Consider the following 18,122-nt stretch of genomic DNA (forward strand, 5'->3'; position numbering starts at 1 on the left):
CCTTTTGTTCAACTTGTTAATGCTATATTCTGTAGATAGGCAACATTCCCTGGATGTGTAGCCTCAAAAATTACAACAGAATTCTCAATGAGGTGAAAAGAAAAAGAAAAGAAAAAAAGAAAGAACCCTGGAGTGAAAGTTAAAGGCTTAAAGGAATTGTTGTAACTGCTGAAAATCTTTGGTCATGCAGCAGGGTGCTGTCCTGAAACTGGACAGCCGTCCTGGGTAGTGTTTTGTGGCATGATTAAACTATGCTTGAATTGTTTGGGAAGAGTATCTAGTGTTACACATGAATCGACAATGAAAAATCAACAACTCTATCAATAAAATAAAATCAAGAGCCGATCTCCTGCTACCAGAAACTAGATCCTGATGCTGATTTGATGCATTGAAAACATCCTAGATTAGCTGCTGATGACAGAGTGGATAACTGATTAGATACAAGATATCCTGAACTTTTAAACAGGATACATGTCTTTGCTTGTCTTTCCTAACAGGAATTGTCTGTGCACCTTTTTTACATTTTGACTGGAACGCAGCGATAGAGAAAAGAGCCAGTGGGCTTGTTTTCGGAGTTGTAGAGGAGATATTTTGGATTAGCGAGGAAATTGGTTGAGAATTTGATGAAAAGTAAAGGTGTGCTCGAGCGTGCGCGCCTGAGTGTGTGTCATAACAAAGGAGAGGGAAGCTTTCGTCAATCTGATTGCGCCAATTTTGCGCCTTGAGGACAGTCAATTTCAAAAATACTTTTTTGACTAGTTTCGTTTTCAGCAGAAGATATTTGTGTGACTTCATCTAACACAAATCCATTTTTATGCAACACATGAGTGTTTTTACAGGCCTCACGGGGCCAGGATCTGCTTCTCTTCAGGTAAGCAGGGAGAGGGTATGTTATTTCCTATTTATTTTATGGTCTAGCATTATGCATTAATTACTTATTTATTACTTACATGCACATCGGCAGGCCAAAAACAACCATCCCAGTAATGTAATGATCAATACCTATTTTCTCTTTCCTACCTGAGAATGCACCTGCCCTCCGTGGCTCAGGTGGGATACTACTTTGCTTGGATTGGTGCTCTTGCATCATTCTTTGGAGTGACTGGTTTCTGTCCTTGGGGAAGCCAGCAACGGCAGGCCAATGACAGTTGAAGTAATTGACTGTCAAGCTCCTATGGATTTCCTGCCTGCTGCTGATGTAGCAGAGGGCTGATCAACCTGCACTGTATGCACACTGCTTTCTGTCTCTCTTTCTCAAACACAAACACAAACAACGAAAGGCGAGAAACCTTTGCTGGCTTACGTTAAAGGGTATGCTGCACTGAATAGGAGTGCACGGAGATTGCTGCACGAAGCGCTGTTTGTGCTTTGTGCATTATTAGAGATATTACAGACATGGAATAAGAATGGTGCCTGTGTTGCTGTCCCTCCTTGGGCACCACCAGTAGCTAACCATAAGGTGTTGTGTTTGTCAGAGCCAAGTTTCAGCTAGGTGGAGAGATGCCCCCTGGGAGTGTTGACTCACCCAAGCTTATGTGGAAATGTCCATGTGTGTGCGTGTGTGAATGTGTGTGTGTATGTCTTCCATGCAGAGGCTGCAAGGTGCTGGCAGGACTGTCACATTAAGCCAGTGGCGTTGAACTCATTGTGTCAGCCCCTGCAGGCTGCTATTGATGCTCCTATCATATAACTTTCTCTTCCTTCTCTCAGTGTGACACACTGTTCACATTCTTGTCACTACTTGCCCCTGACATGTGTATGGGGGCATCTGTGGGGCACTTGCAATTGTTGCTCTGCAGCTGTGCCTGAGTGTGCATTTTCTATGTGTGCCTGTGTTTGTGTTTTTGTATGAGGGTGTGCGCTTCCTTCCTGCTCTCACAGAGCATCATGGAGATCCTGCAGAGCATTTCTGCATCATTAGGTCTCTCCCAAAAGTTGAGCACGAGGCTGGACCCCGCAGGCAATAGATTGAAACTAGGAAATAGAGAGAATAGAGAGAGGATAGGAATGGAGGAGGAAGCGAAAAAAAGGGGGGGGGGGGGGGGGGGGGTATATAGTAAGGAGAGAAAGATCAAAAAAGAAAGAAGGGCAGGTGGAGAACAGGTGGCGGATGCCAGGCCTCTGCAATGCAAATAAAATTGTTAATCCATTTTTCAAATGATTTTCAGCCTTTAAAATTCTTAATACTGCTACCACTGAGGTGAAATAATTGCATTAGGTCTAATGTCCTTCCACCTGCTGAGAGACCTTTAACAAAGCAAGTGATCACATAAGGTTTTCACATGGTTGGCTGTTTCACATGTGCCAAGATAATATTGTTCAATTCCAAATCCATGCGCAGCCATTGGACATTTTTTGCACTTTGACTGTACGTCTAGAAACACCTGAGTCCTGTAGCTGAAGCCAGCTGATGGAAGGGTGAAGTGGAGAAGGGATGCATTATGCTGTCTGCTCCTATTAGTCTCCACATGCAATCACACACACACACACACTTCAGTGCGTGAAGCAAGCAAGGCAGAAAATATCCATCCTTACACGCTGTTCAAGAGTGTCTTGTCACAACTTGGCTCGAAGAGAGATAATCAGGGCGAACACACATGGGTCACAGAGTTAAAGATTTATTTCAGTCCAGAAATCTCGGCCCTTTCCTACAGATTGTCCACATTAATATGGAAATATCTGTTTATAGAAAGATATATAAGAAGACAGATAGTGAGATTTTTTTTTTAATGGCAATTCTAAGGAAAATGTACAGGATACAGTTATCATGTTAACAAGTATGAAGATTATGAGAATGAAAGCAGAGTATAAAGCACAGTTCCCAGACACACAGCTTAATAGTATATGCATTGACTAGGAAATATATAGTTAGTATAAATTTTTCCATCTGCTCCCTTGGTGAAGAAGACAAACACTTCTCAAAGGCCTCCACCACTGACGCAGTACAGTACAACATGTGAATAACACAGCCAATTAAGCAGCCACAACACAGGGCTCATGGCAACTCGAGGCCTCGGAGGACTCAATTACTGTTCTCGGTTTGCAGGGACAGAGGATGAGGTAGAGAGAAAAATACGTATAGGTAGAGATTCCTGAAAAGAGGAAAGTGTGTTCTCTTCATGCTGGAAGTACAGAGCTTCTGCTTGGCACCCATGTGCATTATGGGTGATCATTAATAATGACTACGTGTTCGAGGAGAATAACAGTGTTGGATTCTTTAAATAGGGAACTACCTTATGGGGATTTCCTGCCCCAATTTCATCCTGTATAAAGATAAATGAATATTTGCAAATAGGTCATTTATAGTCTGCTTTCATATTGTGTGAAATCACTGTTGCATTTGATGTTATTAGGTGCTGGAGATGAATGTGTCTGTAAGCAGATTAAGTCATTCTGTGAACATAGTGCACTTGCTCATGGCGGGTTCAGATAGAATAGGTCTTCTCTGTTCAATTAATGTTTAACACGACAGGTCATTTCCAGTAATTTCCTGAGGAAGACTTTATATGATATATGAGGATGGTGTTCTGTCAGACACTGTAAACAAGCAGGAAGGGAAAATGAACGGAAATTAATTCCTGACAGCAAAGCCCCCTTTTTTGGCACGCGTTTGTTTGACAAAGGATGATGGGAAATGTAGTGAAGCAGGTAGAATGGAAAAGGGTTATTGATGACATAATGATGGGCTTTTATTTCAGTGTAATGCGGTGTGTAATGACTAAGAGGTTTACAAGAAAACCCAATGCCACCAAAGACTCTCCAGGTATTAAACCAAATTGTAAATTCTGTGCCTTTAGAAAGAAAGCGGGCAAAGGATCAAGAAAGAGCTGAGAGAAGTGTAGCAGGAAGGCTGAAAAGGTCATCAGTAATTGCAATCCTCGGTACTTCAATCAGGAGCTAGAGTTAAATTAAGCTTTGGAAATTGTGCAGGGCTATGTGTGTGTTTGTTGCTGGAAAATGTGGAGTAAAATATGTAGTGCTTGGGTGCTCAAACTTTCACTAATGTGTGGGACCTATGATTTAAAGGGACATTGAGGGCCAATCTGTCCTAGAGAAGAGCATATCTGAAGATGAAGTTTGGAGTCATCAAACACTGACCTGTCTGCAAACTGGAAAATGGGCCTTTTTTCAAGCACCAGGTGAAACATGGAGCTAAAAGAGAGATGGCGCTATGGGAAATCAGAGTTGGAAAGAAAAAGGAGGAAATACTTAAGCGTGAGGTGATGTATGAGAGTAACTCGTCATATTAGATGGCTTATCCTTCAAGTTCTACGTGGCTTTCATTTCTCACTGAATCGACTCAGTTACAAACCCTGATTGTGGCCCTTCAGATGAAGAAGTCCACCGAGGTGTTAAAGGGGTGTGTCTCTCAGTGGACTGGATTTTAACTGTTCAGATAATGGGGAGGGACATGTGAGTGGAAATTGTAGTTTATTTCCACAGATGAGCTGCCATCACGTCTTTATGTTTCACGTGTTAGCAATGCGGTCACTTTTGCCCCATACACAGAATGAGTTGAGACACAAATGTCAACAATTCATCAATGCATCACGGCAATGCTCAGAGTCCCCTCTGCACTTAAACACACTAATTTTGAGGGAAGATGAGCTAGTGGAGACAGGTAGGATTAAAATAGAAACAATCTGTTGTGTGAAAAACGTGTGACTGAATATTTATTTATTTATTTATTTGTATTTTAAGCACATCTCCTAACACATTAAAATGCTGACACTAGTTAGCAGGGTCACACCGGATGTCTTGTTAACACAAAACCGTCTGGAAGGTCTTCTTTGGTGGCAGGCACTATCAAAAAGTACCTGGCAGCTGATTGGATGATATATTACCAGCATGTATCAATCAGATCAGCAAAGTGCTCCCAGTGGTTAAATCCAAAGGTAGTCATTAGAAAAAAGCAAACATAAGTGCTTTTCTTTGTTATTCCCTCACTGAATAAATACTCTCCTGTTCAGCTCTGACTGATGCTTCAGCAGCTTCTAGTCTAGTTCTGCCATTTTTGTGCAGCCAGTGAGCTTTGAGTGTACCTGGATATACTTTAAGTTTCTAGATCACTGGATATTCTTACCTATGTATAAACCCAGAATAAAAATCATACCTCTAAAAGGATGCACCTGCTTCCCAGCAGTACACAGATCTCATTAACACTATTCCCACTTCTCTGTCATGATACCACTTCCCACAAGTACATGGAATTCCCCAGCACCGTACAAACTTTCATAATGATGTACCCATCGCCTTTAAAACTGCAGAAACAGCGACATAAGACAGTTAACAGTTGCGCCCAACATACAGCAACGCAGATGGGCGGTTTGATGGAAGCTAGGGTTATGGCGGGGAGTTGTGTTAAAGAACGGCAGCCACATAAGCATTTGGAGCCTTTGATAGCAAAAGCCTGAGCAGAATGTGAGGCTATACCGCAGTATTTGCATATTCTAATGAGTCCAGTGTTCAGGGTTAGCCGCTTACACTAATGACGCGTTTAGCTCTTAATAAATCAGTTAAGGCAGCTCCCCGTCGGAGCCCAGGGAGCTGCACCAGTGTGAGTGTGTGCATATTTCATTATAATGTAGCTTTGTGTGTTCGTGTGTGCCGTAATAATACGAATGCATTAGTGAGTAAATAAGTCTGTTTGTGAGCGCTCATCTACTTGTTTCTATTTTAGTACTTGTGCCATAATGTCTGTTTTTTAGACTTCACTTCACTTGTGCGCATGTGTGTATGTTTGTGTGACTTTCATGTGCTTAAATTGTGACAGTGGAAGGAGCAGAACTTTCACTTAACCTATTTTGTTAGGACAAAAAAACAGCATTGCATTTTACCTCTCAGGCTGAAAATATGACCGATCACTATTGAGTTGTCTGTTACAATTTTACTTTAATTCATATATCACCATTGCTTTTACTAGTTTCTCTTTGCACTGCATATATTACTTAGCTCTTCTTTGTGTAACTATATAGGATACAGTCAGGCTGCTCAGAAGCACTGGAGAAAGTCATCTGGTTATTTGATAATTATTATTATTATTATAATTATACATTATTTATTTTTATTTAATTATATAAAAATATAAAAAAGTAAACCTGTCATGTTTGATTGCACAACTCTTGCACAAAACACCCAAAACGTATCACACTGTGAAAATGAATCTGGTGATGACAGTGCTAATAAAACGCAGCATTCTGCAGTAAATGTTTTAGTGCTACTAACCAGGGATCGCAGCACACTTCTGTCTTCGTTGATAATGTGACGATTCATGGATTTTTCAATTCATAGCCCTCGGATGCTGGTAAAAATACAAATATGTGAATCTCAGGTAAAAAAGTTCAACTTGACACATGCAGCTGACACAACAAGACCAATTTAATGCTTCAGATTAAAGCACACTCTTAGTCAGATAGATGATACAGCATCTACTGGTACCCGGCGGGGGGGATACAGGAAGTACAGGCTCCTGTAGCCACAGATAATCATCACTGAGTAGACTGAGAATATGAACCCATAACCAGTGGTTAATTTCCCTGCCTGAAGCTCTATTTTTTTTTTCTGCTTTGTCAAGCACTGGCAGGTCAGCCAGTTATCTGAACAACATGAAATCAGTCTTTTGTCAAAATATTATTGTGCCCTTTTCTTTGCAGAGATGAGAACAACAGAAAGAAGGAAGAAGAAAAACCTTTTCACAGTTTATGCCAATTTGGCCCAGTAGTGGTTAGAAGGTCGTTGGGCCACGGTTCTATCAGAGGGATTAGTCCTCAAATGGGATTACAGGCTAGTATGAAAAAAGGAAGAAAAGGGGGTGGATGCTCAAGCAAGCAAGAGAGCAGAAATATTGAAATGCAGACAGACACATTTAAGTAAAGAGATCACTTTATCTTCATTAGTGGGGAAGTGGAAAGGAAGAGGAGGAGACTGTCTTAAGAGGGATGGAAACTGAATGGTGAGATGTGAATTCTGTAGTTTAATGAAGATTAAAGACCGAACAGTTTAAAGTGTATGCATGTGTGGAGACAGCACAGCGGACAGTGAACTCGTATTTTGTTATCTCTGTTGTTTTTTTCCTCTTTCATTCCACCTCTACCTTCAGTTCTCCCTCTGAAGTGAGGCAGAATAATATCTGTGAAGATGCACTGGAGTGGAATATCCTAGTCACCCATCTGGTATGACTAGCACACTACAGTAAAACCCACACAAGCTCTTTCACCCAGTCACACACACACATATACACACACACGCGCGCGCATACAGTTATATGGTGTTCACATATACTGTGAAGGACGGCTGAGACCCACAACTTGGAGTGCCAGCGGCATGTTGCTGCCCTGCCACCATGCCCCCTCTGCATGTAGGTCAGCCTCTCTGGGCCACCCCTTCCCTCCCTCAGCTATCTCCCTCAGCTCCTTCCTGCCCTTCCCTGATGGCTTATTTTTTTCTATACTTCTGCTCATTTCTCACTCTCACACTGAGAATGTGCTGTCCTGTTTTCAGTAAGAGAGACCACAGTTTACTTTTGCTTTCACTCATGAGGTGTAGGGAAAGATTGTGTTTTGGGTTAAAATGTGCCCCTCAAAACAATAACCCTACGTACTAATGAATGATGCAGTGCATATAAATATGATACCAACAGTCCTGTTTGACATATTGGGAAAAACACCCATCTCTGTCAGCGCTGATGACTTTACCTCCACCTCTGCTGAACTCCCCTGGGGGTACCACAAGGCTCAATTCTTGGACCTCTCCTTTTCTCTTTATACCTACTCCCATTTGGTGCTATTTTCCAAAAAGATGATATTTCCTTTCACTGTTATTCAGATAACTTAGATAAAGTTTTATTTTCCACTGTAGAACAGTGTAGCTGTAGCACACTGTAGCACCAACAAGTATCCCCCTGCATCAACATTTCCTCTCTGGCCCCATATGACAAAATCCTTATCACCAATTTACAGTAGGTATAAAATGGATCCTACTCTAAAGCTCAATACTCATATAAACACATTGGGAAAATTATTGCTTTATCCAGTTGAGGCTGGTGTCAAAAATCAACCCTTATCCATCCAAATGCAACCTTGAAACTCTAATACATTCTTTTTTGTCTCGTCTCTTTTGCTGCAATGTGCTTTTTATAGGAATGAGCCAGTCCTCCACTGCTCACCTACAGCTTGTGCAAAATACCCATGCTTGATATTTATCTGGTGAAAGTGAGCAAAAGCGCATCACTCCAGTTTTAGCTTCCCTTTACTGGCTTCCAGTTTGTTTACATATCTCTAAATGATCGTGTCTCATTTTATCTGTCCGAACTGCTGGACCTATGTGTCCCATCTTGTTCTTTCTAAGCTCAGCAGACTAGATGCTTTTACTGCTTCCAATGATGCAACGCAAACTCAAAGAGCTTTCACAGTTGCAGCTCCAAAACTGTTGAATGATTTGCCACTGTCTTTCAGGCAGTCTCCTTCACTAGCTAGTTTTAAATCTTGCTTAAATACAGACTTTCACTCCCTGGCCTTTGACCCAGTGTGAGATGCTGACTGTGATTTTAAGTTACTCCTTTATTGTTTAACGTCTACAGCTCTTTGTGGCTCTTTATTTTTTTTACCCTCTGGCCTTTTATGTTTGGTGTTATTGTTCAGCACTTTGGTCAGCCCTGTCTTTGTTTTAAAAAGTGCTTCATAAATAAAATGGTATGGTACAGCATGATAAGGACCTAGCCTCAGGATCTCAAAACTGAAGCTCAGGCAAGTTGCTTAAAACTGCATTTATACTGATGGCCAGCAGTAGGCATCCCCTCTGGTTACAAAGAGTGAACCAGAAAATGGTCACACTGCTTAGCTGATGTGACCTCAGTACACACTGTGATAATTATGTCATGTTCTTCTTTGGATGTTTATGTTACCATAGTGTCACAGCTGTAAACAAGGTTAACTTTAAAAAGTGAAGATTCTCTGTGGAGAAAAAAGTGTTTCCAGCTCCTAACCAAAGAGCAAAAGTCAGAGTACAACTCAAGTATAAGTTAGGCCTAAAGTTATCAGCCTTGGCTCAGGAGATAGAGCAGCTCCTCTATCAGGCAGAAGGGCAGGGGTTCAATCCCTGCCTCCTCATGTCCATGCATTGAAGTGCCCCTGGGCAAGAGACTGAGGCCCCGATGCATCTATCAGGGGGCGAATTTGTGATCGTTAGAATTTGCCTGATTCATAGAATAAGAAAGAAAATCTATGTGAATAGATGAATGTGTCTTATAGTAAATCAGTATTCATACAGAGTAAAATGCACTATGTAAGAATCAGTCCATTTACCACTGATTTCTGTCTTTTAGACCCTGACAGATGACTTTTGTGCGTCATCCCATGTTTGTCATCTGACGCTCAAGTGATGAGCCACATCAAGTGACACAGTCAGGTGCTTTGCTGCCACAGAACAGCAAAGTGCCTGATAACCTCAGGATACGTGTGGAAATGTCTTTTATTAGTCTCATCACCTCTGTGGAGAGGTGAGATGAGATTCAGAATTACAAGCTTTCAGCATCACTCTATTTATGGCAGTATGACAAATGTCTTTGTTGTTGCTTGTTTGTTTGTTTTTGCAAAACACCGCATCGAAAAGCAGTCAAATAAAAAATATGTAATTCAGCATTAGCAATACCCTGCATTAAAAAACACATACGATGCCCCCTGCTATTGTTTTAAATAAAAATGCCCATGTTCTAAACTAATTAGGTTAGCACTTAATAACCCCACCAGCGGTGTGTTAAATCATTATTTTCACATCATATAATAGTATTAACAATCTGGCTTTCTACTCTTTTTTTGAATATAGTGTAGATATGTGTATCTATTTAAAAATGTACGAAAAAAATGACATTTGGTGTATTTTTACACATACACTTAAATTTGGAAGGAAATGTAAGTATTACATTATGTATACAAGAAAGAAAATGGCACATTTTAATGTGTTAAAGGCTAAAAAAGTTTTAAAAGTCAAGTCCAACAGTTTTGATGATAGCTTTGTTTCTTGTTGCCAGTGTTACTGCAGTATCAGATCACAGTGCACAGTGTGAAAAGATTTATTTTTGGCTGCAGGTAAAATATAGACAGTATAAGAATTTGATTGCCTAGAATCCAATAGTAACTACAGTTGCAGGCAGCCAACTGTTCCATTTAAGACATATAATAAAACTTGAAAAAGTGGGTTGGATAATGCCGGATGAATTCCAAGATGCTGTGTTTAAAGTCCTCCACTCAAAACTTGTGTTTTGGTTACTGATGCCTCTGATGAATGTTCAGATGTTAACTAAAACTGATTTTTCTTATGAAAGTGCCAGTGACCAGTTTGGAAGTCCTGATCTTACAGTAGACTTACAAAAGTATTGTGTGAGATGTTGTATTGGGAATAGGCTTCCAGTGATGTGGCAGAAATCATCATTTATTCATGCAAAGGTTGACATCTGGCTTATGCATGGATCTGTAGTTGTTTCTGTTGTAGGATCTAGAAATAAAAGTTCCTAAATGGTCTCTCTCTTTTTGGCATGAACTGGTGTCATCTTCCATGTCCGACTAGCTGAGCTAATTACCAACTATGCACTGCTCCTTTCTGCTTGTCTAAAGGCCTTTACTGCTGTTCAAAATTTCTTAGGGGGTTCATGAAAACGGTCCTGGCTCTTTCTCAAATGAGTTCCTACAAATTACTCTGGCGCCAGGATGTCTTTTATCTTCTCATCTTTTTGCCTTCTGGGGTTTTTGATGTGGTTTTTTTTCCACCTGCCACTCTTCCAATTTCTCATCCTCCTTTTTTTCATGTCTTTTTCATTCATTCCTTTAAGCACCTACATCCTTTTCACTTATTATCAGTATGCTAAATACTTGCAGTTGATTTTTACACTTTCCTCAGTATGAAATAAACTATATTGCAGTATACATAGAACTTCCTGGGTCTCTCCAAAAGCCATTTTAAAGCTATAATTGCAACAAAAAAAATCTATGTTTTCATGTCTGAAAACAGTGTATGGCACACAGGATAATGTGTTTGTCTGACATCTCTATCCATCAGACAGCACTGTATCAGTGTTTCTCTCTCTGTCCCTGTGCCCAGGCAAACAGTTGGCTGGGCCGATTCCCTTGGCATCGAAAAGCCGTAATGCCACCCGCTGACGTTCAACACATTACCAATCACAAATCACAAAATCCAAGCAGTTCTATTATTACGAGATGTACATCATAAAATATTGCTTGATATTTTCAGATAAAGTTCAAATGTTCTAGTGTTATGTATGTGCAATATACATATATATATATAATCTCTGCAGTAATCACAACAAAGTAATGTTAAAATAAAAAATAAAAAAATGGTCACTGTAGACAGTTATCTTTTCAGCAAATCCCATTTCCAGTGCTTTTCATGTCTTTTTTTCATCACAGTCATTTTCGTCTCTTTTGCCCAATGTTACACTGACGCAGACTGTTGCAGTCTAAAATTCCAGCCAAGAGATCTATATTACTTTGTCCTCATCTCTCCCTCATTCTTTCACAATGGTGAAAATCTCCTGTGTTTTAATGGCTGGTATGAGGGATGGAGTTCTGTTCAGTTTTTACCTAATAGCTCATCTCTACACACATGCATACACAGCGCACACAAACAGTCAGAATGTGCACAAGCTGGCACCCACAGTGACATATGTTTCACACTGACACACCTCTGTGTGAAGTAGCTGCAGGTGACAATGAGTGAGCTCTCCATCCCCCCCCCCCCCCCCCCCCCCCTCACATGCTGGTCTATCTATTCTTGCTGTCCAGCGGGCCAGAGGCTGTGATACAGTCAGATCGAGATCCATATCTTAGAACAAGCCCCAGTAGCTCTAGTTTTGGAGTCAGGGGAAAACAGAAAGGCAGGATTCTCCACGCGGCTGTAGTTTTTGTCTGAGCTCTTTTCATCTTTTAAACGACTTCAAAGGAACATGACAGCATTTAATGAGGGTTTAGTGAACAAGTGAAATTTTCCAAACACATCATTCAGTTTAGGTTTTTGAAACCTTCCTTTCAGGCAGCTCTGTCTTTAATTAATTCAGTTCAGTATAATAATCGACTTGGGGTGGGGGGGAAAAAAATAGACTTCTTTTTGAGATAGATAATTCATCACAATGAACATATTCATGACTAGTTTTATTTTTGTACAAAGGCTCGTCGTTGTTGCGTGGTAACAGGAAACTTCAGTCACTTGCTGAACAGAATCCCGTTCATAAGCTTAGTTACAGAAGCTGGAAGACGAAATGGCCAACAATAGGAATTTCTAATTTTAGTTTTGTGCTTTCAAGTCTGGTTTTTGCCACTTGTGCCAGTGTAGTAAGTGCGGCTATGACAATAAACAATAAATGTTCATCCCTGTGCAAAACCTGACATATGTATCAGATAGTTGGAATCCTAAACTTTATCTCCACCTTTTCATAGCTCTTTCTGATATCCTCAAGTTTCCCTTATACAACTTCTTTTTTCCCTTTGAGAAAACAGGATCAGCATCATCTACTTCTCGATCTGTTCATCCCCTTGATTACTCCACTTATTTCACATTCAGTCTTTCCATCCATACTTCATGCTCCGGTCGTCTCTCCGTCGCACCCTTCGTTTCTTCTCCCCTCTTCTATCACTCCCTCAGTCGCTTCATCTAGATCCATCTCTCCATAGACAATCTGCCACCACTGTGCCCGCTGCAGCCCTCCCAGAGTGATCCCGTTAGAAGGCTAATGCTCTGAAAAATGACAGCGAACCGGCACTTTTACCGCCATCACCACCGCCTGCCGCCAACAGCCCTGTTGCCTGGCAACTCCCCAGACAGCTTTTCTCCAAAAGGCGAGAGCTCCTGTCTGCTCTGCTGCGATAGAGAGCCAAGCCTAATAAGCATTATATCTCATTTTGTCTTATCATTTAGTTGTTAGTGACACAAGTTTGCTCGGAGCTGCGACTATGCAAAGAGCGCCGATGCAGAATGCGTCTCTCGTAGTGAATGAATAAAATGATTTGCAAGAAGTGTGACTTCCCGGAGCATTGTTGTTGGAATAAGAGGCTGCTCAGCCAAAAACACAAATATACAAAAATGACAAAGATGCCGACGATGGAGTAAAGCTGTTCAGTAGAAAAGCTCTCAAGAGGTCTGAGCGCGCTGACAACATAGATCAAACAAAACAACATGAATCAAAGGTTCATAATGAATATCTGACATTTAGGTTCATTTTTGCCTATTCAAGCTCGTCTCTGAATCCTTTAGATCCTTTACACTGAGCACAGGTGTATTGGTTGATAAATTAAAGCAAAAATCAGGAAACTAAGATGCTTGCACTTTGTCGCATCTGTGCGTATTTAAATGTTGCCGCAAACAGCAACTTCATCACTGAAGCAGAATACAAGAGATACATAGAACATATGCCAAGAGGCATTAATGGAGATGCTACATAATTCAGCTGCTGATTTGTACAAGTATAATAACGCCATAAATTCCGAGGAGCTAGACAGCAAACGCTGTGAAATTACATCATACATCGCCTGTTATGTCGTGTTATCGAATTAAAATAATGTCTTAATCGATCTTAACAACTTGTCAGCGGTCTTTTCTAAAACAGAATGTAACATCGCTGACTTTATCTGCTGGTGAAAGTAATCAGCATTTGTCTTTCAGCCATGGGCGTCCGTTAGATAAATGTCTCAAGGCTTAGTCTTTACAGGCTGTTTACTGCTTGTGGATATTTGACATCAGAAGAACAAGGAGAAGGAGTGAAAAGTTCGATCAAAGGAGACTGATTGTTAGTTTTTTCACAGGCTTCATCAGATAATTTAAAACGTATTTTGCTGCTCTTCTTCTCCCGTTAGTAAAGCCCCGGTAATTTTAGGATTTTGTTTCATTATAGGTCTGACAGTACATAATTACAAAAATCAGTTATAAAATTGCTGAAAATGCTTCAAAAATGTTGTCTTCTGTAAAAAAAAGAAAAAAAAAGTAAAAAAAAATGTATTTCACTTAAGCATAATTTGTGTGTGTATACATTAGAGAAAAATACTGCCCTTCTCTGCAATGTAGTCAGCAGGTTGCAGATTGCTTGTTTTCATTGTTTAAAAACCGCATTACTTCCCGTGACCAGAGATGAAACCAGTAACCTGCTACTGCCCTGCGACTTGGCGAAAACCAGGACATCTCATGCATAAGGGATGCACATATATTCTCATGCTCAAAGCATTACTAAGCTAAAAATAAAATGAAAGTAGAAGCTCCCTGTAGCTGCACGATGAAAATCTTAGGATTCCTTTTCTGTTCTGTGTCAACTAATTGTGGTTCCATGTAGAAAAAAAGAAGAAGAAAAAAGCCTTTCTGTGCGTCATCTCCTGTCCCACTTTCCCGGGTTTCTACCTCTGATGGCTTTTAAAGCGGAAACCCCGTTCCATCAGTCCTTCACCTAAAGCTAACAAGAATCCAAAACTCAAGTCCCAGAATATTCTCAGACGTGAGCGACATGAACCACGCCGCTGCCACGGAAACTCTCAGAAGGGGTTACGAGAGTGCTTTGACAAAGTGTGTGAACTCCCTGCCACCGAAGCGATCCTCAGTCTTAAGGATGTTTCTGCTTTGCGACAGCAGAAGTTTTGAAGATTGTGGAGAAGTTGTTGTGGGGGGAGGGAAGGGTTCTGTCTGGTATTTTTTTATTATTTCTTATTTTTTTGCAAACCGTCTGCGATGTTTAACTAACAGCATATGTAATCCTGTGCAGAGCTGAACATTTGAAACAGAAAGAGCAGTGAAGAGAAGCTGAGTAGGGAACACTGTGGAAGTTGTATTTCTACGATAGAGGCATGGGAATAAAAGCTAGGAAACTGTACTATGATATAACTCGCCAAGGATACCCAGAAATGATGTGTTATGGGCCCATTTTCTTTTCTTTTCTTTCTTTCGGGTGAGTCAGGGCACCTCTTTAAGCACCAATTTCCCATTTTAAGTCATCATCCTATAGAGAACCACTAATATAAATCCATCAAGGTCATGAAGAGAAGCCTGAATAGCTGTAATCTCCATTAATGTGAGCTGAATGGTGAATATTCATGTCAGAATGACAAGTGCACAAGGTATTTTGGGGTGTGTATGTGTAGGTGTGCATTTATGAATGGTTGAGAGCATTCACATGAGCTTAATAAAAAGTACAGTGTCATAGGTATGAGGATGGAAACGAGGCAATCTTTTCAGTGTATTTCTTCTCCTTTTATTTACTCTTCTTTTTTTGTTTCCCAGGAATTTCGATTATAGACTGCGTTTCGTGAAAAATGTTATTGGGTTTGCTTATACACACATACGGTCACACACCATCTGCTGAGACATTAGACATATCTTATTGTGAATACTAAACATGCACACACCTGGAGAGCATCATGGCATTATGCCCGGCCTCGCCCCAGGTGTCTCACGGTTGATATATTAGAGTGGCCTCAGATGAGTCCATGCAGGCCAAGCTAATGCTCTTATTAAAGGCTTTTCAAAGGTAGAGAGAGGGAAGAAGGGAAAGGGGAGGTGACACGTTTTAGCGTATTACTATCCACCACAGGTGCTAATTTGCTCTGCAAGTCACTGGTGTCATGAGCTGTGGCGAAAGACAAGTGGAAGCGAAGAGAAAGCTGGAAGGAACGGAGAGACGACGGCAGGATTAAGAGATAGCGTGACGGAGGCTGAGTGAGAAACAAGAAAGAAAGGAGGAGGTGTAAATCACATTAATGAATAAGCTTCATTAGTTGTGCCCATTAGCATCCTAAGCACAGATTAATTTAACTTTAGCTGACTTTGGAGAGGCCCAGTGGCCGTGATGGGGAAACAGTTTGATTTCACACCTGGATAGCTGATCACAGACACCCTGAATTTGCAGGAGCACTGGATAGTCTGTATTTCCTTTGTGAAATAACCCGCAAAGAAAACTAATGTGAGAACAGCCGAAAGGCTCACTGAGGGCTTTCTTTATTTAGAGCTCATTTGGAGTGTTTCTCTGTTGGTTTTATCATTTCTTCCAGTGACAGTGTTTGTCAGTGCAATAGCAAAGTGGGTGGCACTCGCTTTGCCGTCACAGTTAAATGTTGTCTTTCAACATGTCGGGTTAATGTTTTGAAGGAACCAAAACAGCAATCTTTTCCTACTCCTAACCAGGCGGTTTGGACACTAAACTAACCGAACAGCCAGGAAATGCAAAAGAAAACCTACCTAACTTGAGCGGTGCTAGTGTGAATCTTTGTAACACCTGCATCTTCTGGATGAACAGCAGTATTTCAAACTCTGGGATGAGAATGGTACTTTTGTGGGTGCTGTACTCAGTTTTTTTTCTTGTCTATTTGTTGTTTTGTCAACAGGCCGACCCCCAAGGCCGAGACATTGCCATCCGACCCTTCTTGGAGCACTGTGAGAACACCCACATGACCATTTGGCTGGGCATCGTCTATGCCTACAAGGGGCTACTAATGGTGAGAAAACAGGATTTCATCAAATGTAACAATAGATCTGGAGATGTGTCTGCTGATGTGGCTTGGAATTTCCTTAAGTGTTTTGCAGTCTGTCTCTAGTGTATACTCTATATTAACACCCTAAATTTGAATAAGGAGACAGTCTATTAAACACACCTTTAATCAGGAAAAACAAAGCAAAGTGCAGAAGGAACAAGAGTCCCTCTTCCATTTTGGACAAATATGCAACAGATGTTTGGGACAAAGACACAATTTTTGTAATTCTCTACGCCACCACACTGGATTGTTACTCAAACAATTAACGTGTGATTGAAAGCACACAGTATGCAATATATCAAGCTACTTGTTTCATTTGCCTCTTTTTCTAACTGCTACTGATTTAACACTTACAGACATTAAAGTAAATTTCTGTTTGTTTTTTTGTTTTTGTTTTTTGGATCAGCGATATTGAGTTACTGTAGACTAAATGGTTTTCCTCAGTGATTTCATTTGAAAAATCTGTCTTACTTTAAGCTCATCAGCAGAGCGCAGCTAACACTCCATGTGTAGTTATTGTCACTGCTAGATAATATGTGCTTTAAAATCTCCATGAAGAAGAAGAAACCGTATAATGCCTGCCACAAAAAGAGTGAGACTGAGGATAGACCATTAAAGATAAGTGTACTGCACATGTCCAGCTATACAAACACACAGTCAAACATTCATTCCAAACGGAAAAACAAGAGCCAAAAATATTGGGAAAAGGCTTAAAGAAAAAGCTAACCTTTAAAACAAACCACAGATTCTGCTGATCTAATTCAGCTGTTCCAAAGTTTAAGAAAACCTCTGTGGTCACCTCTAGTTTTAAAGTAAGAGCATGGAACAGTTAAAAGACCCTGATCGAATAATTGAAGAGGCCAACTGCTGGAATAAGGTCTCAGCAGGTCTGCCTTATAGCAAGGAGCCTGGCTATGAAGGGCTTTATATGCTATTAATAACATTTTAGAGGGAATTTCCCCGGAAGTCAGTGAAGGGCAGTAAGGATAGGAGTGATGTGTGAGGGCTGAATAGTTTTGTTAGCATCCCAGCTGCTGCATTTTGGACCAGTTAAAAATGGGCTAGGGCTTGCTGACAGACACATGTGAAAAGTGAGTGAGTTGCAATAATCAAGACTGGAGAAAATGAAAGCATGTACTAAATATTCAGCATTATTAGGTGTTAGTAAAAGCTAGATTCTGGTGATGTATGACTCATCTTAAGCAGACTGAAAGAGTAGCCTGGCTAAAAATACTACCTAAAAGTTTCCAAATAGGAAAGATGGAAGAAATGAGAAGATGGTAGAGGAATAAGCCAAGAGACTTTCATGTAAAATAATAAGACAGGAACAAAGAAGTTTAGCGGTACAGAAAGTTAAAGTGATGTAATTGACAGTAGCCGTCAACTATGCGAGGCAGCGAGAGGTACAGCGCAACACCAAACCCTTTATGGCTTGAGTCATCCCTGCTTTTACACGCATGCAAACTCACATATGGACACATACAAGCACATTGCAGCCGTACCTGACATCCACATGCTCACACACCTCAGGTGCACTAAGCCTCGATGACTGCTCTATTAATTCTTCTGCTTGTCATTCCACAAACTCTGATTTAGACTTTGAATAAG

General features: G+C 40.7%; 1 protein-coding gene across 1 annotated transcript in view; it reads left to right on the plus strand.

The window, feature by feature from the left end:
• gabbr2 (gamma-aminobutyric acid (GABA) B receptor, 2) overlaps positions 1 to 18,122 on the plus strand; it is a 177,445-nt gene that overhangs the window by 146,203 nt on the left and 13,120 nt on the right. Inside the window, exon 14 of the mRNA XM_003444038.5 lies at positions 16,368 to 16,478. Within this exon, the coding sequence (XP_003444086.1) occupies positions 16,368 to 16,478 (111 nt within the window). The remainder of the gene's footprint in view (positions 1 to 16,367; positions 16,479 to 18,122) is intronic.

The sequence above is a fragment of the Oreochromis niloticus genome, linkage group LG22 (assembly GCF_001858045.2).
Source record: "Oreochromis niloticus isolate F11D_XX linkage group LG22, O_niloticus_UMD_NMBU, whole genome shotgun sequence".
In the NCBI taxonomy this organism is placed as follows: Eukaryota; Metazoa; Chordata; class Actinopteri; order Cichliformes; family Cichlidae; genus Oreochromis; species Oreochromis niloticus.